Source organism: Osmia bicornis, chromosome 7 (genome assembly GCF_907164935.1).
Source record: "Osmia bicornis bicornis chromosome 7, iOsmBic2.1, whole genome shotgun sequence".
NCBI classification, from domain to species: domain Eukaryota; kingdom Metazoa; phylum Arthropoda; class Insecta; order Hymenoptera; family Megachilidae; genus Osmia; species Osmia bicornis.
In genome coordinates this window covers 362,348-386,791 of record NC_060222.1, presented here as the reverse complement: position 1 = coordinate 386,791, position 24,444 = coordinate 362,348, and the positions used below count along the sequence as shown (strand labels likewise).

Sequence of the window (24,444 nt, the reverse complement as noted above, 5' to 3'; positions counted from 1 at the left end):
ACTAATAAATAATTTATTGCTAAATATATAGTAATATATATACAACGTATTTAAACGTATATTACATTTCTTTTCAATAATCTACATTAATGGTAGGGGGATAGTATTAGAATATAGTTAGAAGATAAGTATAAAAGAACAATATATATTTTTTAATACAATACTTATATCAGGTGAAAGTAACTTAAATAAACTTATGTTTTAATGATATCTTTGGCTTAAGGACGAAAGTAAATGATATAATAGTACATACGGGAATGAATGAAACTATTTTTATACAATAGTTCGATGAGTAGGTTATAAAATTTAGCATCATGAATTCATTATATGATTCTGTTTTTACATATACGTTGAATATTATAAACCATCGAGTATCCTAGAAAAGTTCAATCAAACAGAAATCGTAACTTAACACATGAAACTTTTAAGGAAATATAAGGATTTTATGCTCAAGTAATCGATGACACTCGGTGTGTAATAAAATTAATTAATCATACATATAGAGATACGATTCAAACGAATGTTCGAAACAATCGAAATTATGTCAGCTGTATATACACATTATGTACTCCCACGCTTCACGCTATCGTCTTCTTCGTACCTTGGATATATCGCAGCACGCAAGTCCGCAAATAACCGATATGTACTCAATCCACAGTGAAAAATATCAACTTGTGGTTTGTCATTGTGGCACAACGTTTTACGCTGTGTATTGTATCTTCAGCATCTGTGTATTAGGTCGTCACGGTTACGCTATCAATATGAATTATTGATTCATCGTCAGTGTCTTTTGAAGCTAAGGGAAATCTAAATTGATCACAGTACAATTACTAAATTTTAATAGTAAGTCCTAACGTTAACTACTCGAATCACTGTTCGTAAAGCGATGTGAATAGTGCTTATTATCTGTCGAAAACATTATTTCATCACTATCATATGACTTAATATATGACTTAAGTGTAAAATAATTTTTCAGGGCTGCATAGTAATAAGTAATTAAATTGAAATAAAAAATATTAAATGGATATAATTTTAACACCTCTGTATCTTTTATCAGGCTTGAAACAGTTGAAAAATTGTTAAGTTAAGAATGGGTAATAAACTTGAAAATTGCCTTTTTGATTATAAAGAGTTTCGAAGGTTGGCAGATTAAATTAGATTAACTTACGTAAGAATATCCTACCGTTTGGTGTTAATTATACTTATGCGTAAAATTAACTGCTCGAAATAATTTATATCGTTTTCATTCGTTTAATACTTTATTATTAAATATGAATTACCTAATGTGAACAGTAATTATATCTACACAATAGTTACCGCATTGATCGATGAAAATAAAAGTGATCACTTTTGCGTAAGCGATCGAACGTACCACCTTCTGACTTCCGGTTCAGCTGTTGATATCGATAGCACTCGGATGGCAACTCACCTACATACATATCTACATATTTGCACGCATAACTGTAAAATTGTAAATTATCTGTATCGTTATCTTGTGTTCACATACGTTCGTCTATATCGTATACATAAGGTGTAAATTTCGCGCTATTTAATTCTTTTTTATCATTTACTTTCGCCACTACAAGATATTGTTGTTTCTTCGGTTAAACAATAAAAAACGTGTTATACTTTTGATTAACAATCGCCCCTTGTATATGATAGCGTTTTATTACAGTTGAGAATTTATGTCAACCGAAGTTTCGCACTTCTCAGTTTTATTTTGGCATTATTGTAACTTGGCAAACTAACTGGTCGTACAAGGCTAAAGAAGAACGCAACCTCAAACAGATAAATTATAAAGAAGTATTCACGAAATATCACAAAATATCACTGACACTCAAGTTATTTGCAACAATGTTTATTAGTAATTGTTAACTAACTGTTCATACCAAAGTACATATCGTAAGTATAATCAGATGCTTTCATGTACATACATATGTACATATGTATACATATGTAATGTATTACATACATACATACATACATATATAATTATGGATAAATCATTGGGTTTGATGCTTCATATTACGAAAAAATAATCGATTGGTTTCGATAGGAAATCGATAATTTCTCATTAAGTTAAATTTATTCAACATTAAAAATTGTCGTTGTATAACTACTACATATAGCACGTAATGATATATTACGCGACCATGAGTCTAAAGTCTAGACACATCATCGTAATACAACTTATGAAAAACTTAGAAGACCAGTTGAAATTGTTCGGTCGATCTACCTTTGAATAAAATATGATTATTCCGTGAGACATCACATGTTTTACTCCAAAGGACTTCTTAGGTCGTATCAAAGTTAATACATACATGTGCGTTCACCGTTCGACGCTAAAAGCTCTTTATCTTTCTTACAAATAATGTAAGCGCTACTTAGGTAAATGATTACGGTAAAACATTATTATTAGATTTTTTATTTTTTGTTAAACAAACCTTAAGAAACTAATGAATTTTGATATTGTTCAAAAATGAGAGTACAGTATGCGATTTCAAATAATTAAGCAAATAAAAGCAAAAAATAATCCCACCTCGACAATATGCAACTCTTCGTACGTTTAATCCTTACATCGGGAAGGGTTGCCGCATGACGGCGCCACGAGAGCGTCGCGACGACGCGAGCAGACGCAAGTCATAGTCGTCAGGCGGCGCCGCGCCGGTCGTTCGTCAGAAAACGAGGCGGGGTTGCAGGAAAAGCTCGCATGAAAGAAAGAGAAAAGGAAACATAAGTGCTAAGTGAACTCGAGCAAAAGAGAAAGAATCGAGGCGTTTATTCGTGGGCAAAACTTTGTGTGGACATACGGCGAAACTAGCGCCTCCGTATACGATTTTTTTCTCGTACCTATCGGCTTACAAGAGAAACGGTTCTTCAACTTAAATGTCAAATCGTGACAACGTATCTCTTCGATCTTTTCAATTATCTCTCGGTTTTCTTTCTTCTTTCTTCTGTGCGTTCTCTTTGATTTTATCTCGGTTCTTGTCATTTATAAAATTACACAAAATCCGAGCCCGTTACTGTCAGTTCTTTCTGGTGATCTCACGGTGTAGTAACAGTCAACGAAATAAGGAGAAAACTTGTGCATGCACCGATACGAATAAGTATGAACATCATGCGTACTTTTCTTACATGTGTACGTGTTACATCGATACGAGGTACGATAGTGTCTCGTCGTAGGTCTCTTTCGATCCTACTACTATAGTGACTAATTGAGCGTGCACATACAGCAACTTTATGGCCTGGACAATGCATCGACCAGGATAACCACCGTTCGCAGAAACAGCAAAAGATTCTTTGATTTTTCGAGGAATTATCTATCGGCGATCTTCTTTTTTATCCGTCTTATGGGTATGCTTCATATATTTTACTCTTCGCTAAATTGAATTTATAACATTCTGATTAGTATGCAATCCATGCCTTTATTTTGTATTTCGAACATAATAAATATGCACGTGCCGTGCGCGTGTATGTATGTACTGCACGCACAGAGTGCAATCGAATGTGCGAGTGCGTAACCTCGGACGCCGCGCCGCCGGTTTAAAGTATTCGTGTATGCACGATACACATATGTACATATATCAGAAAAGTGTCAATAATAGAATAGCAATAAGTATTAAGTATGTACAGAAATATGTACGACAGAAAATCTCAAGATTCTTTTATCACAATTTTTTTGGGGATATCTTAATATGCTAACTTTAGTATTTTAGTTCGCTACTATCTTATTGTTAGCAAATTCATTAGACAAATGTTTTTTTTTTTTTAATGTTTCTAAATTATAGTTTTTAGAATTTCATTTAAATTTATTTTAGATATAAAAATTGTACGTAACGCGAATTAGCCCTTGAATTATTTCGTTTAGTACACGTACGATAAAAATAGGAACAAGGGTAGTGTCCGTCTGTTATCAAAATTATTTCTTAAGCTCGTGTAAAAGCGAAATTAACCTACTTTGCCGATGCCTACACAAACTCGGATTATACCGGTATCATCTCCAACAGTCTAGACACGTATAAACTATTTTATCTTTATTCCGTTCTAAAGACGCTAGTACAGGGTAGCGATTATTATTCTTACGTTTAATTAAATGTATAAATGTTGTTGCTGATGGATGCTGATACGAGTATAATGAAACAAACAAACGTATGACTACGTAATGATTTTCGTCATAAATCGTCATAAATGTTTAATAAGCACTTCGTGCTTATTACTGACTAAGCTCTTAATTTAACTTACACGATATGTCACGCGTTAAAAATTAACTAATAATTATTCTTTTTTTAGCAAGAAATTTCATCGAATGAGGCAACGGATACAAAGAATTGAAAAGGAAAACCGAAAAAACGCACAACAGCAACAGGAACAACGAAAGAAATTACCTTCTACTAATAAATGGTGCAATGACTGTGATTGGAAAGATTGTACAAAAAGCAGATGGATTGAACGATACAGATGATGCGAAAATACATCGAATAACATGTAACATGTTATGGCCGTTTTTACATGCAAAATTTAAAAAATAGTTCGCCTTTTACAAGAAAGTTATCTAACAGAGTATAGATTAAATTATATAAATAATTATATAGAAACGCATCGCTGCCTTTTCGTAACAGAGACCTCGCAATGTTAAAAACTAGGCAATCGGTAAAAAAATAATAACGAATAACGTATAAAAGGGAATTAAATAATTATGGATGAAATAAAAGTGGCAAATTTGAGCCAAGCGGCATCAGCCGCGTGTTCGATGGCTACAAATTTCTTGGCGCCAGTAAAAACCGAACGGCAGATCTACGAGAATTCAATGCTCGAGGACGATCCGAACGCTAACTCGGTGGTGTCTACTTCGCAAAAAGATAGAACCGTGCCGAGATGGGGTCCAACTCACAAGGGTGCTCAAGAACTTGCTAATCTTTACAGCACCGGTAATTATCTTATTTCTTTATTCCCTTTGCTCTTGTAAAGGTATTTAGAAAATTTTAGAAAAATATATACACGATATCTCGCACCTATGTTTTCTGATTTTAATACTTGCCAAGACATTTACTATACATCCGTTGCTCGCACCTTGAAATTGTCGTCTGTGAACAAAAATAAAGAGCAATCTAACAATACGTATCTTTCTGTCAATGTGTATAAGTAGCAATACTTATAAAGTCATTATTACCACATCACGTTTTCATTTTAGGAAAAAGGACGCAAGAATGCATTTGTATCGGCATCTGTATTACACTCATGATAGTTAATTCAATATTCATTCTCGTCAGGTTACGATTTGAAAATTTAAGTTCGATAGCGATAGCAGCGTTTTGCGGCATCGTTACAGCGGATTTCGGATCTGGATTAGTTCATTGGGCCGCTGATACATGGGGCTCTGTAGAACTTCCTATTCTTGGAAAGGTAAATCATTATCAGTTACATAGTATTTCAAGAAATTTTATTCATTTCAATGTTTTTTCTATTTTTTAATTTTTAAAAAAATTTTTTTTTTTTTTTTTTTTTTTTTTTTTTTACAGAACTTCTTGAGACCATTTCGAGAGCATCATATTGATCCAACCAGCATAACAAGACATGATTTTATAGAAACTAACGGTGATAATTTCATGGTCACAATTCCATTCCTTTGTAAGCTAACATGGGACTTTCTCACTCTACCAGAATCAGAGATACAGCAGAAATTTCTTTGGACTTGTTATTGGTTTTTACTCGCGATTTTTGTTGCAATGACTAATCAGGTAATTAAAATAAAAATTAGTTATTCCATTGAACACCTTCTTTATATTTAACATAGCAGAGTAACGTATTAGCTATAATATAAAAGATTTTTTTCAGATACATAAATGGTCACACACGTATTTCGGACTACCTACCTGGGTGGTCTGGTTGCAGGAGCATAGAATTATATTACCTAGGAAACATCATCGCGTGCATCATGTCGCACCGCATGAAACTTATTTCTGTATTACCACTGGATGGTTGAATTGGCCATTAGAACAACTTCGATTTTGGTACATTTTAGAAGTTATTATCGAAAAAGTTATTGGGTGTAAACCAAGAGCGGATGATTTGAAATGGGCACAAAAACGATCTTGAGAATTAATATATTTTATGCTTTTATGCATTTTCATGGATAACAATGAAATTTAACGAACAGAAAGATCCTTCCATGATTTCGTAATCTCATGGAAAAAGGGTATAGAAGAAAATTTGACATAGAACATGCTAACAGAAAAATTAAATCCGTAACATAATTTGTTTCTTATACTTAGCACTATGAGGCCTTTCCTACAAAATAGATAGCGTGATTAAAGACATTTAGTATTATACGAACATGCTTTTGAAGTTTATACATTTATAATATGTATATGCAATAACACAGATATGTATATATAAATTATATAAGAGTAATGTGAATACGAAATTATGTTTGTGTAATTATGAATTAATGATTGGCCTGTCAAATTAAGCAATTATACGTTTTACGCACCGCACAATCATTATAAGTAGCACAAACTTAAGTAAAGATTATTTGAACGTTTTATATAATAATTCGTGAAGTATTATGAAGTTTAAATTCTAATACACCAGCACAATGTGAGAAAAGGGGTATTATATACTTATATAATTTATAAACACGATGTCCAGTGGCTATGAAATTAATATGTACGTGTATATTTACCCACGTATATATTTATGAATTAATTTAAATTTATTGCTGCCACATTTGTTAGCAAATGAATTTAAAGAATGTTCTTTCGGTGAAAAGATATACTTTAATTAATGCACTAATTTAAACTAGCTCAATCTGCTGTTTAAGTGCACTCGTCGATTTCCCTGAACCTTTGAAAATTTTTCAGCCACTGAAATTGAATGCAACGTACTGATTTATAATAATAACATTTTATCAGAAGCAAATATTGTCAATTTAAGTATTATCTATGCGTATACATCTGCATTGTAAATTCAAACATTTTTCTATTTTTTCGTGAAAGATAAAAATACAAATTTATAAATTTGTATGTTTTTATATGACCTATAAATATTGAGTTTATAATCATTAAAATTGGCAATTTGGCTTCAATTTTAATTTTATGTATATAGTTGGATTATATTGTCACAATCTGAGCTAAGATTTGTATAATAATGTTTTATACAATATATATAATTATATTATAGACAAAATCATGAAAATTTTATATTAAAGAGGAAATAACATAAACAAAGTTTATATCGCTTATAAATTAAAACTTTGTTTAATGTAATATTACACGCACACATACACGTTTATAAAATTTTATTCCATCAATTACATTTCTTAGCTCATGACAAATAATTTAACAAATATAATCTAACAAACATAAAAGTTGTAAGGTGCTAAATATAAGTACAAGTTTTAGGTTCAGGGACCAAGAAAAGAGTTTATTGCTCTCTGCAGCAGTTTTCTAAGTATAATTGGTTTGATTTGGGTAAAGTATACTGATGTACAAAACAATAATACAAAGAGCTAAATTTTATAGAAATTTTATGCCAATGATTTTGACTTTTATGTGTAATTCTTTCTTTTTTATTGGCTTCTATTTAGATGCCTCGTAATTTTCAGTATACTTTATGCAGAGCTTTACCACAATGTATGTTCCTTGCAAGCAAATCATTAGTAATGTCTTTTAAAAGAAACGATTATTATAAGACATTATAACTACTATAAATACCATAATTGTTATTGTTATTGTTATTGTTATAAAAAAGAAGTATAAACTTTTAACAAATTTGTCATATAGTAATGCGTGCCAGAACTGAAGCTTTCTATTTATACAAATCTATTTAACAGTTAACTAATAATTGCACAAAAGAAATTGAAACAAATAACTATATTTTTGCTAATTTAATTTTTGATGCAATATACCAAAGTCACTATCATTGCAAATTCAGATTTCTTTTTTAAACATGTAGCTTTTTAAATACAAATATCAAAGAAAGATATGAAAATAGAACTGTGCATAGTGTCACCCCAATATGAACTAATGTGAAATCCAGAGCTAGAAGTTTCTTACTTTATTTAGAGTGTTTCAATATACATATTTAATCATGTTCTGCTGAATGTTTATTAAAAGTCGCCTCGGTCTACAATACAAAACAACGAAAAAAAAGACTACTGACACAGAATGTTACATGTAAAGGCAGTATAAATGTATAATAATTACATAATTATTTTCTTAATTTAATTAATGATGCAACACAATATCTTGATTAAAATAAAGTGTCTCATTTTCACATTCCATAAGTCTAATTAAGTGAAACTATTTATTAAGTAATATTTAATGAATTATTATATATTTAAATATTTATTTACACGATATCTAATAACTTTAAAGAATTGATTTTAATTTATCAACCATTCAAATAATGTTTATATAGATTTATATAATCTCAAATGATAGTCAATATAATATCAGCCTTACAACAGAAATGAAAAGAATTTTATTAAAAGTTAATATCTTAAGCTTTAATATTTTGAGGCTATATCTACTTGAAAAATTAGTCTACATAGAAAATATATAACAATAAGGAATTCGTGCAATTAAGTTCAAATGTATTTTAAGAAATAGTGTTAATAAGTTTCACTTTTCAGCGGCACATCTAGATGTAAATATATATGTTTTTTAGCTTGAATTTATAAAAACAGAAGTATAAACCCAGTAGTTTAAATAAAAACACAATTTGATGGCTGTAAATATATATTGAATTTGGTACATAAAATATATTTATATCTAGTTTTAATTGCAAGATTGCATACCTATTTTCATATGATTATAAATCATACATATTTAATGAAATTATATTGTATCATTATTAAACATCAACTTTCATTCAGTTTTATAATTCAAATGTAATTTCAATGAATGTTATGTATATGCTAATTGACTTGATTTGGTGTAGCAAGAAGATGCATTAGAAACAACATTATTTCATTCATTTTAGACTTCATCCTCAACTATAAAAAGCTTATAAGCCTTATGTACTTAACAATAGTTAATACAATTCTAAATAATGCCTCTGACAATGTCAAAGAGATAGTTGGATAACTTTATAAAAGTCTAAACTGATATTTTATACTAATGCAAAGAAATATTTATGCTATCTAAATGATATTGCAATTACAAAATTTTTGTTCCTCGTGCAAGTAGCAAAACATTAAAGGGGATAGAAAATATTGTTACTGTTATTCTTAGAATAAAGAATACATTATTAACAAACATATTACCTTGTGATAATGTAAATTTTATATGTTTATAATTTATATAGCGAAATTACATTCGAAACTGAAATATTTGTCAATGTTTAATAATTTTGAAAATATTAATGTACTGCATGTACAATGAAATTTTAAGCTACAAAAGGAAGTAAACAATGCTTAATAAATCGCAAGATATTTATATATATACATATTTTGTACAACCACTTTTCTACATTTTTTATTTTTTATTTAATATGCAAATTGTTAACATTGACGTTAGACCGTTTGAAAATTCATAGCATTACAGGAGTACCAATCTTAAGTGACACGATGATAATAAATTTGTATGTATATATGTATTATGTAATATGTTTCGAGGAACTTTTTTTAGATAGTTAATTATATTTGTACAGCAAACTAGTTAGATTCAGGTAAATAATAATTAAGAACTTGTATATATGTACGTCATTTCAAATTGAAGTTTCTTCGGATAAAACAGTTTGCGTGAAGTCGGCGTTGTATCGACGTCATCGCAGATCGATAGCTCTACCCACGGTACAAATCTACAGTATCTTGAGAACGTTCACGGTGCATAATTCGTCATCCATTTCTCTAAACAGTTGGCAGAATTTGTGCGTGCGGTGTGCGCTAGTCTGCCGACGGCGTCCGTTCGTAGGAAAGAGAGGCGACATTGTGAAGAAGCCCTTTGTCAAATTAAAGGAAACGCAAGTTGGTTGAGAAAGAAACGGTTATCTACCAAGGAAAAGAATCGTTAAGAAACCAAAGAGTAAACAGGCTGATAGTTCGGCATCGTTTCGGTTTCTTTGACCTCTTGAACTCCCCGCGGGTTTTTTCTTTCCCGCGAGGTGAATAACAGTGGTACATAGGCCAAACCCCTGACCCCTCCTCGGAAGCTTCGCGCCTCGGCGCCTAGGCCATATCAAAAGGAAGGAGAAAGAAATTGCGGAAGCGGGGAGGTTAAGAGGACGGCACGAAAGGGAGAACGCGCCGTCCATCACCATGAAGCTCGTTGACCACGTGGTGAGGAGCTTCAAGGTGGCCAAGGTTTTCCGTGAAAATTCCGACCGCATAAATAGCATCGACTTTTCACCGAACGGGGACACTTTGATCTCCTGCTCGGAGGATGACCAGATCGTGATATATGACTGTGAAAAGGGCACTCAGGTGCGTACAGTCAATTCCAAGAAGTATGGTGTTGATCTAATACATTTTACCCATGCAAAGAACACCGCAATACATAGCAGTACTAAAATTGATGACACAATACGTTATCTAAGTCTGCACGACAACAAGTATATCCGATATTTCCCAGGTCACAGCAAGAAAGTTGTATCATTATGTATCAGTCCTATTGAAGATACATTTCTGTCTGGTTCTTTAGATAAATCATTAAGACTATGGGATTTACGTTCACCAAATTGTCACGGTGTGATGAACGTTTCCGGACGTCCAGTTGCTGCATACGATCCTGAAGGTCTGATTTTTGCTGCGGGCGTTAATTCAGAGTTCTTAAAATTATACGATTTGCGCAGTTTTGACAAAGGACCATTTGTTACATTTAAATTATCTCAAGAAAAGGAATGCGATTGGACAGGATTAAAGTTCAGCAGAGATGGTAAAACCATTTTGATTTCTACAAATGGTAGCACGATTCGTTTGATCGATGCATTTCATGGTACTCCATTACAAACATTTGCTGGTTACTTAAACAATAAAGGAATCGCAATTGAAGCCAGTTTCAGCCCTGACTCACAGTTTGTATTTAGTGGATCTACAGATGGCAGAGTGCACGTATGGAACGCTGAAACTGGATACAAAGTTTGCGTGCTCAACGGAGATCATCCAGCACCTGTTCAGTGTATTCAATTTAATCCAAAATATATGATGTTAGCTTCTGCCTGTACCAACATGGCATTTTGGTTACCTACCGTAGACGAAAGTGCATAAAATCAACGCACCAGACACTGGGCAATGCTCGCAAGATTTTACCTAATTGTGTGCAAGAAGGAACTGAAAATGATATCGGTTCGAGGAAGAAACAATAACGGACAATTCTTGGGTGTCTTACACGAGCAGAAATTGCATTTACATTACGTTCAAAGTAAAGTAGCCGACGTATGAGACGCCGGTATTGGAATGAACCCAAGAAGCAGAAAAAATTGCTGCAATATCCAGGAGGATCGGCCCGCTTGGCTCGTTTTCAGTATGTCATACATTGTTTATGTATTTTTGCCATCTTCGTTATCTTCGTCGTCGTGTACTCTATGGCGCGATGAACGTGACCATTATAATACCTTGTCAATATTTAAAGAAATGTGATACAACATCAATTCTCTCTTTTTTAAAGTATAATACAAAGATTGCTAATATTTGGATACATCATCCTGTGTACATAATTCCTTCTTGTGTACCTGTATGTAGTATAATGATACCGAATTTATGTACTGTACACTATAAAAAACACTGTGAGTTGTATATCACCGATTAACTTTCCAGCAGTTAATCACCTTACACATGCATTTCTTTACAAACTTTATAATCGGTCATTTTTTAACAAAGTCCGAAACTCTGTATGTCTTGGTTCATTGCACCAAAAAGTTGATGTGTAGTATGGTAACATGAAAAATCATATATGTTTATATACACTTTCTCAATGTTTCAGAATGTTTTTGTGACATAATTGTATTTTCGAAATGAGTTTACAGCACAAAGAAATGAGAAGCGGGAAACGAAAAACTGGTATTTGAAAAAGAAAAAAAGAAGTACTGTAGTCGCTGATATCGCGCATGGAGAAACTGTTATAATCATATTGCATTAATAATTGGTTTTGTTAATTAAATTCCGCAGTGGCCGTCCGAAATCAGGGATATTTTTTGTTTCTTTAACATGATTATGAACAGATTTGAAATTCAATGAACTGTTGTGAAGCGCAAAAGCGATAAGTAACGTGGTTATTTATTATACGCAGTAAACATGCGAAACGTCTTACACTTTGTTCACGGTAGTAAGGTATCTTGTGTTTCTACGACTTCCATGCGATAAAATAATAATTCACAGAAAATATACTGCCAACGTTGGCACTTATGTTGTTGTATATGTATGTATTATTCTAAATATGGTATCGTTTATAATCTACATGCGTGGAACCGGCGGGCCGGATGAGAAAAAAAAACATTTGATGACTGTAGAAAGTGCAGTTAAATCTAATCATCTCACATAGTAGTTCGGTAAATTTTAACTCATCTTATTAAGCAAACAGGTGCTTTCGAATAGACAGGCATCGCGTATGTTTCATTTTTACATATTGCATATTGCATTGTCCGTTTAGTAATGGATTGTCGAAATTGTATCATTTGCTTAATACTAAATGAGTATAAAAAAAAAAAAAAAGAAGGAGAGAGGATACTACACAATTTTGTGTAACTCCACGCAATGTGTTTATGTATATTCTGTCTGTTCGATTATATAGCCCTGCCTTCATCATACATGTATGTATATATCATTATATTCACAGTGTCCTTTAGAATTTCTAGGCATTTTCCTTAACATACCGTATACAAGAGTAGTAGATGGTTATAATATTCTATATGAAAAAGCGTGTATATGCATAACATGTACGATTGTGTCACATATTTGTTTATTGTCTATTAATTCGACGACGATGAATGAATGAGAGTATGAGTGCTTTTTCTTTTGTATATGGATGTGTCGCTTGTATGTACATTTTCGAGTTCAGCGGGCTCGTATGCATTATACATGCGCGACGGATACGCGAGAGTTCGCCTCGTCTTGTAAAATAGTATTTTTCTAAATGGCGAAACAGCGTGTGCAAATATCGCGATCTATGTTAGACAAACAAAAGGAATGCAATTGTTGTTAAGAATGTTTTGCGACCTAAAAAAGTGAGGATAAATTAAACTCGAAGAAAACGGCGAATTTGATCAACTAGATTGAAGTAAGGTGGTATCATGGGACATTGAAAATTGAAAATTGAAAATTGAAAATTCATCTATAAGTACCAAGATCCATGTATATAGATTAAAAAGATGTCACTCTATACATTATACTGCCAACTACAATTCAGAGTAATACAAACTTCGGTAAACATGCAAAACTTTGTGTTCCCATAAGGATAAAAATTTGTACATATACGCTGACAAGTTAGTGTGATGGAATTTTTATCCGATCGATAACGGAAGTCTTGTCATCGATCGATCATATCCGTCGAGTGGTAAGGATTCTACTCAAAATTTGTTTGCACATTTCAAATATCAATCAGGGGCGTAAATTACTGATAATTTGCTTGTTATCGAGTTGATTAAAACACCTGCCGTTTTCTTAGCGAAGAAATAAAAGAAAAATTTCCGACTTTTTTTTTTTTTTTTTTTCAAATCATCAGTCTTTATTGACTACTTGTATATTTTATATTCCGTCGTCTATAGTGAAGATGTTATAGAAAATAAAGAAAAAATATTAAACGTTTCTCAACGTTCGTTTATCTTGTAATGAATACAATCGTTTAAAACGAAAGATAAATAGTTCCTCTTTCTAAACTATGCAACATCTTCATTTACGCCCCTGTCTCGATCGTTGATTCGTACGGCTACTTAACATGGGGATTTAGAATTGATTTATGATTAGATGTCTTAGATAATTGATTATATTTCATAGATGATTATGAAAATATGCTTAGATAATTGATTATTTATTACTGATATAATTCACATTTATGTTTCCCCGTGACGTTACTAAGTTCCTACGTTAAGTTTTCGTACCGAATTATCGTCGAGTATTTGTAGGCGAAACGTATTCACGTTCAGTACTACTTTTTAAGTAAATTTCAAATCTTTCTGCGCAAGATAAAAATCAATTCGTAACAGTATAACACGTGTAGTTGCTTAGAGAACTAGGACCATACGAAAAACCAAAAGTTATCGTTTAATTTATGATGATTTAGAGTACACATACTTTTAACGTTATATTTTATCAATAAACGTTCTAATTTATAAACATAATTAAAATCGTTAGGTTTTCCTCATTTTTCTTTGTAAGTTATACAATTATGTTTATGATTTTGCAAACACATCTGTGTTCTAGTTCACTAAGTCGAAATGATCAAAACACAGTGGAAAAAATAATGTCTTCTTCTATTAACGATTAAATGTAACAACATATCAACATATTCATTAGGAAACATTTGTTGAATGAAATTTTATTTATGTATGTTCCTTAAGAAAAAAAAAAGATGCGTTTAAATTATCCCTAACGGTAATGTAATCAATTGAATTACTTGTTGCGCAGATTAAATTTTTATTTTCCTTTAAAAGTACTAATAGGGCGCATGAGATTTTACTAAAAGAAAAGGATTCTAATAAAACACTTTTTTTGTACGTTAAAATTTCGTCTTATCATTTTATTTTCTGTTCCATTAGGACAGATTCTGCTGAACAAACAGTATTATAATTTTCCTGTTTGAATAAGTTTGATTTTATTTTAAGACTTTGTAAAATGTACATTTAATCAGCATAGAATTTCTCACTTTAGTTCCAGCATTAAATGAATGTGAAATTAATTTTATAAATTTATTATATTTTCCATTAATTTACTTTGTGTCATTTTAATTACACGCATTTTTTCCATTGATTAGATGCAAATATTTTAACACTAGAACTACCTACGGCTGATGATACGCGTTGATTGATTTCTGCATATAAGTACACGATGTATATAACTTTAAAAAAGAATGGAAAAAAAAGGGAAAATAAATTGATCCACTTATTTACATACTCCAGTAATAATTGCGAAAAGTATAGAAAGAAATATTGTTGTGAATTTGAGAAATTATGTACCAGTCGCTTTTACTACTTTTGTAATTCTAGTGTTAATAGGAATGTAATTAAATAATCTTAAAATCAAATAGAAAATATATCAGATCGTTTTATTCTTCTGTCGTTTTTATATGATACAACGTTTTTTCTTCGTCAGAAATTGAAACTGGAGCCCCTGACATTAAATCTCGTCCTGCTGTAGTTTTTGGGAATGCTATCACATTTTTTATATTTTCTGTGTTGCACAATACACTTATGAAACGATCTAATCCTTAAAAGCAAATTTCTGATTTTAGTATCTTATTATCAAACATCATTTAAATTTAAAATATAAATGAAATACCTATAGCAATTCCCCCATGTGGTGGAGCACCACATTCTAGAGCATCAAGCATATGCGTTAAATGTGATTCGTCCACATTTAACATCTTAAGTATTTTCTTTTGAAGTTCTGCTTCATGAATTCTTATTGAACCTCCTGCAATTTCTGAACCATTCATAATTAAATCGTAATGTAATCCTCTAACCTATAAATATAAGTATTCTGTTATATCTGTACAATTACTTATGAACTTACTAATTAAGTGACAATAATACCTTCAGTGGATTTTCCAGAAGGTATTGAATATCATCTGGGTGAGGACGCGTAAATGGATGATGCATAGTTTCTAATTTATTTGTTTTAGTACTGAATGAAAATAATGGGAAATCGGTAACCCATAAGAATTCATTTGCAGAGATACGGATTTGTTCACCTTTACTTTCTAATATATCTGTGAATTGAAGACGCACTTTTCCTAATAACGATTGCTGTAATTTTAAGAATAACATTTATATTATACTAATGTAATTAATGAACTTAAAAAATATAATGCAACTGATATATTTACTGTTTGAAATTCTTCGCCGTAAGCTAAGAAGAAGACATCTCCTTCTTTTAAATTTAATCTCTGCTGTATATTTTCTTTAATAATATTTGTTAATATGAGCGATTTGTTACTTGTTTTTAATTGAATTAATTTTACAGAAGGAAAATAATTCTGTTGTAGACTAGAAATATTTTCCTTAACAGTCTTTGTAAGAAACTCCTAAAGTATAAAAAGGATATATTATAAATTTATAAAAATGAGAAAATAAGAAAAATATAAATAGCAGACGAACATACGTGCTTATTGGAAAATACCAAACCATAAACCTCATGGTTTTCATGCCATTTCATTTTAAAAGTCTGTTCCAATGCTGAATGATCAATCATTTCTGTAAGTTTATGAAGCTGAAATATTAATAATATTATGCTTAATAACGTTATTTTAGAAATTTGAAGTTAAAGGATAATTAATTCTTACTTTGTGTGGTATCCTTAAATCTGGTTTATCTGAACCATAAAATTCCATTGCCTCAGTGTATGTGAGATGCTTGAAAGGAATTGTTACTTCTCCTGCTTCTTTAGGCCAACAATATAATATTAAATTTTCAATTAATTTCATTATTCCTTTACAATCAACAAATGACATTTCTATATCCAGCTATAAAGTAATAAAATAAAGAATATCAATATATTTTATATATTTACAATATAAAATATGTACATACCTGTGTAAATTCAGGTTGTCTATTGTGTGTAGGTTTTTCATCTCTATAACATCTGGCAATTTGAAAATATCTATCACAACCACCTATCATTAATAATTGTTTAAACTGTTGTGGACTCTGTACTAAAGAATAAAATTGTCCTGGATGTTGTGTTGGAACTATAAATTCTTGTGCACCCTGTATAAAGAAGATAAAATCTTAAAAATCTAACTGTAGTACATTATAGATGATATTAACATACATACTTCAGGAGTAACTTTAAACAGTGTTGGAGTTTCTATATCCACAAAATCACATTCATTAATTAGGTATTCCCTCATTTTCATTATAACTTTTGAACGCAATCTTAAATTCCTTTGCAATTCAGGATACCTCAAGGATATATATCTAAACTTCAACTGAGTACTTTCCTTTGCTTTATTATATTCTCTAATAATAAATGGTAAATTTGGTTTTGCTGAATTTAAAACTTCCAAGGATACAACTTGTACTTCTATATCTCCAGTTTTCATTCTCTCATTTTCTTGACCCTCTGGTCTTTTCAATACTGTACCTTCTACAAATAGCACACTTTCGAAAGCTAAATTTTTTGCTATCATTCCTAGATCTTTTCTCTAAGATAGAAGATACTTTTTTATTCTGATGTGTATATATGTATATCAATTGAATGTGTAAATATTAACTTACATGATTAGGTATGATAAGTTGTACAGAACCATAAGAATCTCTCAATAACAGAAATTTATTAGTTCTGGAAAATTCTAACCAGCCATATAACTGAACTTTTTCTCCCACATTTTCACTTCTTAGTTCTCCGCATGTATGACTTCTCCACACAAATTTATTGACTGGTTGTACATTTTGCTTCATAAACGTCTGTGTATTTACAGCTAAATCATGTGTACAGGCGACTAATATTAACCGACATTTTGTTATCAGCTAAAATAAAATAATATTCTACATAAGGATGACATGGAAAATAATTTTAATATTCTTTAATATATGTACAATGTTTTACTAGTCATTTAAACTTACTTTCCGATAACATAAACCATTTGTATAAAATAATATTAAAAATTGTGTTTTCCTTACTATACCATTACGAAACATTTTGTTTAAAACAAATATATATGCTCATAAAATTTATAAACATGTATTATTCTGTAATTCCAAACACCGTCATGAGGGGTATCAGGGACCCCAAAGTAACAGACATACCGGCATGGCATCATCCTGGGGTGTCAAGGACCCCGACGTACGGATGGCGTTCCTTACTCATCGACTTGCTATTTTGGGGTGTCGAGGACCCCGATGCGCAGATGGCGTTCCCTACTTGCCGACCTACTATCTTTGGGGTGTCGAGGACCCCGATGCACCAATGACGTTCCCTATTTGTCGACCAGCTATCTATGGGGTGTCGAGGACCCCATTTGCACCGATAGCGTTCCCTATTTGTCCACCTGCTTTCTTTGGGGTGTCGAGAACCCCGTTGCACCGATGGCGTTCCCTATTTGTCGACCAGCCATCTTTGGGGTGTCGAGGACCCCGACGCACCAATGACGTTCCCTACTTGCCGACAAGCTATTTTGGGGTGTCGAGGACCCCGATGCGCAGATGGCGTTCCCTACTTGCCGACCTACTATCTTTGGGGTGTCGAGGACCCCGATGCACCAATGACGTTCCCTATTTGTCGACCAGCTATCTATGGGGTGTCAAGGACCCCGATGCACAGATGGCGTTCCATATTTGCCAACCTTTTATCTTTGGGGTGTCGAGGACCCCGATGCACGGATGACGTTCCCTATTTGTCGACCAGCTATCTATGGGGTGTCAAGGACCCCGATGCACGGAGGGAGTTCCCTACTTGCCGACCTACTATCTTTGGGGTGTCGAGGACCCCGATGCACAGATAGCGTTCCCTATTTGTCGACCTGCCATCTTTGGGGTGTCGAGGACCCCATTGCACAGATGGCGCTTCCTACTTATCGACTTGCAAACTTTGGGGTGTCGAGGACCCCATTGCACCGATCGCGTTCCCTATTTGTCCACCTGCTATCTTTGGGGTGTCAAGGACCCCGATGCACAGATGGCGTTCCACACTTGCCGACCTTTTATCTTTGGGGTGACGAGGACCCCGATGCACGGATGACGTTCCCTATTTGTCGACCAGCTATCTATGGGGTGTCAAGGACCCCGATGCTCGAAGGGCGTTCCCCACTTGCCGACCTACTATCTTTGGGCTGTCGAGGACCCCATTGCACAGATGGCGCTTCCTACTTATCGACTTGCAAACTTTGGGGTGTCGAGGACCCCATTGCACCGATCGCGTTCCCTATTTGTCCACCTGCTATCTTTGGGGTGTCGAGGACCCCGGTGCACGGATCACGTTCCATATTTGTGGACCAGCTATCTATGGGGTGTCAAGGACCCCGATGCACGGATGGCGTTCCATACTTGCCGTCCCGCTATCTTTGGGGTGTCAAGGACCCCGATGCACTTGTGATACTGCATACCGACATTATGGCATACGGGGTGTCAGGGACCCCGAAACGAAGTTATAATAATTACATTGAATAGCTAAAATGATAAGAGAATTTAAATCAATTAAATAAGTAGGTGAAAAAATAAATTCCGAGTATTAAATAACTCAGAAATGAAATTGGGTAAATTAAATATTAACTCAGTTACATTTTTCAAATAATTTCTTTATTAAAGTGCATGAAGTGAATACAAGTTTGTCAAACAATTACAATAACTTACTTGACAACAGTTATGGAGATTAGTGTATCCAACAATTAATTATAATAGATCATTAAATTTCTATTTATTTTGTATACATAAAATGTAGGTTTAAGATAATTTAAGGACTGACATGTTTGTACAAACGCAAAGCAATAAAGGTTATTTAAATGTATATAAAATTGTATATATTTTTTGTACACCTTGTCATGAATTCACCTCGTATATCATTGTTCCTGGAGGTTTGTTTTTTTAAATCTACTGCGCAGCCCTAGCTCTTACCGTTACCTACTGCGCAGCTGGTCAAGGTTTGCGCGGGATAATCGCGAATCCCGGGTAGCACATTTTTGGGAAAACTTAAAAGTGCTCCAATTTGAAAATTAATTAGGTCATCATCAAGAGTGGTCAATTCTGTCTTTCTTCATGGAGGTTCTTTATGAAAAAACTACTGCGCAGCCCTAGCTCTTACCGTTACCTACTGCGCAGCTGGTCAAGGTTTGCGCGGGATAATCGCGAATCCCGGGTAGCAAATTTTTGGGAAAACTTAAAAGTGCTCCAATTTGAAAATTAATTAGGTCATCATCAAGAGTGGTCAATTCTGTCTTTCTTCGTGGAGGTTCTTTATGAAAAAACTACTGCGCAGCCCTAGCTCTTACCGTTACCTACTGCGCAGCTGGTCAAGGTTTGCGCGGGATAATCGCGAATCCCGGGTAGCAAATTTTTGGGAAAACTTAAAAGTGCTCCAATTTGAAAATTAATTAGGTCATCATCAAGAGTGGTCAATTCTGTCTTTCTTCGTGGAGGTTCTTTATGAAAAAACTACTGCGCAGCCCTAGCTCTTACCGTTACCTACTGCGCAGCTGGTCAAGGTTTGCGCGGGATAATCGCGAATCCCGGATAGCACATTTTTGGGAAAACTTAAAAGTGCTCCAATTTGAAAATTAATTAGGTCATCATCAAGAGTGGTCAATTCTGTCTTTCTTCGTGGAGGTTCTTTATGAAAAAACTACTGCGCAGCCCTAGCTCTTACCGTTACCTACTGCGCAGCTGGTCAAGGTTTGCGCGGGATAATCGCGAATCCCGGATAGCAAATTTTTGGGAAAACTTAAAAGTGCTCCAATTTGAAAATTAATTAGGTCATCATCAAGAGTGGTCAATTCTGTCTTTCTTCGTGGAGGTTCTTTATGAAAAAACTACTGCGCAGCCCTAGCTCTTACCGTTACCTACTGCGCAGCTGGTCAAGGTTTGCGCGGGATAATCGCGAATCTTGGATAGCAAATTTTTGGGAAAACTTAAAAGTGCTCCAATTTGAAAATTAATTAGGTCATCATCAAGAGTGGTCAATTCTGTCTTTCTTCGTGGAGGTTCTTTATGAAAAAACTACTGCGCAGCCCTAGCTCTTACCGTTACCTACTGCGCAGCTGGTCAAGGTTTGCGCGGGATAATCGCGAATCCCGGATAGCAAATTTTTGGGAAAACTTAAAAGTGCTCCAATTTGAAAATTAATTAGGTCATCATCAAGAGTGGTCAATTCTGTCTTTCTTCGTGGAGGTTCTTTATGAAAAAACTACTGCGCAGCCCTAGCTCTTACCGTTACCTACTGCGCAGCTGGTCAAGGTTTGCGCGGGATAATCGCGAATCCCGGATAGCAAATTTTTGGGAAAACTTAAAAGTGCTCCAATTTGAAAATTAATTAGGTCATCATCAAGAGTGGTCAATTCTGTCTTTCTTCGTGGAGGTTCTTTATGAAAAAACTACTGCGCAGCCCTAGCTCTTACCGTTACCTACTGCGCAGCTGGTCAAGGTTTGCGCGGGATAATCGCGAATCCCGGGTAGCAAATTTTTGGGAAAACTTAAAAGTGCTCCAATTTGAAAATTAATTAGGTCATCATCAAGAGTGGTCAATTCTGTCTTTCTTCGTGGAGGTTCTTTATGAAAAAACTACTGCGCAGCCCTAGCTCTTACCGTTACCTACTGCGCAGCTGGTCAAGGTTTGCGCGGGATAATCGCGAATCCCGGATAGCAAATTTTTGGGAAAACTTAAAAGTGCTCCAATTTGAAAATTAATTAGGTCATCATCAAGAGTGGTCAATTCTGTCTTTCTTCGTGGAGGTTCTTTATGAAAAAACTACTGCGCAGCCCTAGCTCTTACCGTTACCTACTGCGCAGCTGGTCAAGGTTTGCGCGGGATAATCGCGAATCCCGGATAGCAAATTTTTGGGAAAACTTAAAAGTGCTCCAATTTGAAAATTAATTAGGTCATCATCAAGAGTGGTCAATTCTGTCTTTCTTCGTGGAGGTTCTTTATGAAAAAACTACTGCGCAGCCCTAGCTCTTACCGTTACCTACTGCGCAGCTGGTCAAGGTTTGCGCGGGATAATCGCGAATCTTGGATAGCAAATTTTTGGGAAAACTTAAAAGTGCTCCAATTTGAAAATTAATTAGGTCATCATCAAGAGTGGTCAATTCTGTCTTTCTTCGTGGAGGTTCTTTATGAAAAAACTACTGCGCAGCCCTAGCTCTTACCGTTACCTACTGCGCAGCTGGTCAAGGTTTGCGCGGGATAATCGCGAATCCCGGATAGCACATTTTTGGGAAAACTTAAAAGTGCTCCAATTTGAAAATTAATTAGGTCATCATCAAGAGTGGTCAATTCTGTCTTTCTTCGTGGAGGTTCTTTATGAAAAAACTACTGCGCAGCCCTAGCTCTTACCGTTACCTACTGCGCAGCTGGTCAAGGTTTGCGCGGGATAATCGCGAATCCCGGATAGCAAATTTTGGGAAAACTTAAAAGTGCTCCAATTTGAAAATTAATTAGGTCATCATCAAGAGTGGTCAATTCTGTCTTTCTTCGTGGAGGTTCTTTATGAAAAAACTACTGCGCCGCCCTAGCTCTTACCGTTACCTACTGCGCAGCTGGTCAAGGTTTGCGCGGGATAATCGCGAATCCCGGATAGCAAATTTTTGGGAAAACTTAAAAGTGCTCCAATTTGAAAATTAATTAGGTCATCATCAAGAGTGGTCAATTCTGTCTTTCTTCGTGGAGGTTCTTTATGAAAAAACTACTGCGCAGCCCTAGCTCTTACCGTTACCTACTGCGCAGCTGGTCAAAGTTTGCGCGGGATAATCGCGAATCCCGGGTAGCACATTTTTGGGAAAACTTAAAAGTGCTCCAATTTGAAAATTAATTAGGTCATCATCAAGAGTGGTCAATTCTGTCTTTCTTCGTGGAGGTTCTTTATGAAAAAACTACTGCGCAGCCCTAGCTCTTACCGTTACCTACTGCGCAGCTGGTCAAGGTTTGCGCGGGATAATCGCGAATCCCGGATAGCAAATTTTTGGGAAAACTTAAAAGTGCTCCAATTTGAAAATTAATTAGGTCATCATCAAGAGTGGTCAATTCTGTCTTTCTTCGTGGAGGTTCTTTATGAAAAAACTACTGCGCAGCCCTAGCTCTTACCGTTACCTACTGCGCAGCTGGTCAAAGTTTGCGCGGGATAATCGCGAATCCCGGGTAGCACATTTTTGGGAAAACTTAAAAGTGCTCCAATTTGAAAATTAATTAGGTCATCATCAAGAGTGGTCAATTCTGTCTTTCTTCGTGGAGGTTCTTTATGAAAAAACTACTGCGCAGCCCTAGCTCTTACCGTTACCTACTGCGCAGCTGGTCAAGGTTTGCGCGGGATAATCGCGAATCCCGGATAGCAAATTTTTGGGAAAACTTAAAAGTGCTCCAATTTGAAAATTAATTAGGTCATCATCAAGAGTGGTCAATTCTGTCTTTCTTCGTGGAGGTTCTTTATGAAAAAACTACTGCGCAGCCCTAGCTCTTACCGTTACCTACTGCGCAGCTGGTCAAAGTTTGCGCGGGATAATCGCGAATCCCGGGTAGCACATTTTTGGGAAAACTTAAAAGTGCTCCAATTTGAAAATTAATTAGGTCATCATCAAGAGTGGTCAATGTGAGCTAAATTTTCGACTTTGAACCAGTGCCCTCTGGCGGTAAAAAAAGGAAATAAATTTTTTACTTACCTTTACTTACCTTTACTTACCTTTACTCAAACCAGTGGCCATAAGTATATCATTTATAATATAGTTATTATAAGGGTTGAAAGGATATAAGAAATGCAGGGAGAATTCAGGAGTGTAAGGGATACAGAGATATAAAGGATAGATGTAAGGGATGCCGGGGTATAAGGGATACGGGGATGTTAAGGATGCAGAGACATATGTATAAGGGATGCAGTGATACAGGGTTGGGCCTCGTGAGGCCCTGAAAGACCTGAAAAGGAATAAAATATTATAATAAATTACTTGGGAGCGTGGTCTCTTAATATTATAGAAGATAACGTGTGTAATTTTCAATTGTTTACAATAACTTCACTTTCTCCAATCAGATCTTACTCCATCCAACGTAAAAATATTAAAAATCACACAATCCACTAATTATATAAAGGAAATGTAAAAATTGAAGGTATTTCTCAAGTTATCGCACAAAATACGCCGAAAATGTCGGTTTTTGATTTTTTTAAGTACGATGCACCATACCTAAAAATCTGAAAAAAATTGGAGATAGTAGTCATAGTAATATCTAACTGTTGTGAAAGTAAAATTCTAGTTGCTCGAAAACTTCTACCTAAAATCTGCATTTTTCGACATTTTTTTGAGTTTTTGATTTTTTACGCCTAGGATTTGCAAGCAAAAAGTCTGAAAAAATTCACATTGATAAATAAGCATGTCTAGAATATTCTAGAATTTTTTCAGATTTTTTGCACAATATTAAATAGGAGAAATAGGGCAAAACCCGTAATTTCTATCCTTACCCTACAACTACCCTCCTGGTTGAAGTATAGGGTTGAAACTTGGTGTACCATGATTTCTTGGGATAAGGTATCGAATGGTGCATTGCGAAGTAGAATCGGCTCAAGGGCACTTTTGATCATCTTATCCTGCTATACCCTTTACGAACGAACGGAAAGAGAAAGAAAATGATTGGAGTGACGATGAGGATCAATGAATACTCAC

At 34.3% G+C, this 24,444-nt stretch overlaps 3 protein-coding genes across 8 annotated transcripts; 2 read left to right on the top strand and 1 right to left on the bottom strand.

Moving 5' to 3' along the window:
- Window positions 1–75: 75 nt before the first annotated feature.
- On the top strand, window positions 76–8,279 carry LOC114878339 (plasmanylethanolamine desaturase). Of its 6 annotated transcripts, none has more exons than XM_029191999.2 (6): window positions 76–843; window positions 1,676–3,354; window positions 4,291–4,928; window positions 5,192–5,403; window positions 5,520–5,738; window positions 5,836–8,279. In XM_029191999.2, exons 3-6 carry the CDS (start codon window positions 4,697–4,699, stop codon window positions 6,094–6,096), a joined length of 924 nt encoding a protein of 307 aa, XP_029047832.1. In that variant the 5' UTR covers window positions 76–843; window positions 1,676–3,354; window positions 4,291–4,696; the 3' UTR covers window positions 6,097–8,279. The 6 variants fall into 6 exon arrangements, with proteins under 6 accessions (XP_029047832.1, XP_046142383.1, XP_029047835.1 ...); XM_046286427.1 differs by having other exon boundaries at window positions 977–3,354; XM_046286428.1 differs by lacking the exon at window positions 76–843 and having other exon boundaries at window positions 850–3,107; window positions 3,184–3,354.
- A 1,256-nt stretch (window positions 8,280–9,535) lies between these two features.
- LOC114878338 (WD repeat-containing protein 82) lies at window positions 9,536–14,657 on the top strand. Its single transcript, XM_029191997.2, has one exon. It carries the CDS (start codon window positions 10,259–10,261, stop codon window positions 11,204–11,206), a length of 948 nt encoding a protein of 315 aa, XP_029047830.1. The 5' UTR covers window positions 9,536–10,258; the 3' UTR covers window positions 11,207–14,657.
- A 519-nt stretch (window positions 14,658–15,176) lies between these two features.
- On the bottom strand, window positions 15,177–17,837 carry LOC114878335 (aspartate--tRNA ligase, mitochondrial). The gene is made up of 10 exons (XM_029191990.2): window positions 17,716–17,837; window positions 17,368–17,619; window positions 16,926–17,294; window positions 16,681–16,857; window positions 16,434–16,613; window positions 16,253–16,360; window positions 15,978–16,175; window positions 15,685–15,897; window positions 15,431–15,614; window positions 15,177–15,358 (listed from the first exon to the last, which is right to left on the bottom strand). Exons 1-10 carry the CDS (start codon window positions 17,788–17,790, stop codon window positions 15,198–15,200), a joined length of 1,917 nt encoding a protein of 638 aa, XP_029047823.2. The 5' UTR covers window positions 17,791–17,837; the 3' UTR covers window positions 15,177–15,197.
- Window positions 17,838–24,444: the final 6,607 nt, after the last annotated feature.

Coding starts and splice junctions, on each gene's coding strand:
- LOC114878335 (XM_029191990.2), bottom strand. CDS start 17,790: ATGTTTCGTAATGGTATAGTAAGGAAAACACAATTTTTAATATTATTT. Junction 17,620..17,715: donor ATGGTTTATGTTATCGGAAA/GTAAGTTTAAAT, acceptor ATTTTATTTTAG/CTGATAACAAAATGTCGGTT. Junction 17,295..17,367: donor AACTTATCATACCTAATCAT/GTAAGTTAATAT, acceptor CTTCTATCTTAG/AGAAAAGATCTAGGAATGAT.
- LOC114878339 (XM_029192002.2), top strand. CDS start 4,697: ATGGATGAAATAAAAGTGGCAAATTTGAGCCAAGCGGCATCAGCCGCG. Junction 4,929..5,191: donor TGCTAATCTTTACAGCACCG/GTAATTATCTTA, acceptor TTTTCATTTTAG/GAAAAAGGACGCAAGAATGC. Junction 5,404..5,519: donor AACTTCCTATTCTTGGAAAG/GTAAATCATTAT, acceptor TTTTTTTTACAG/AACTTCTTGAGACCATTTCG.
- LOC114878338 (XM_029191997.2), top strand. CDS start 10,259: ATGAAGCTCGTTGACCACGTGGTGAGGAGCTTCAAGGTGGCCAAGGTT.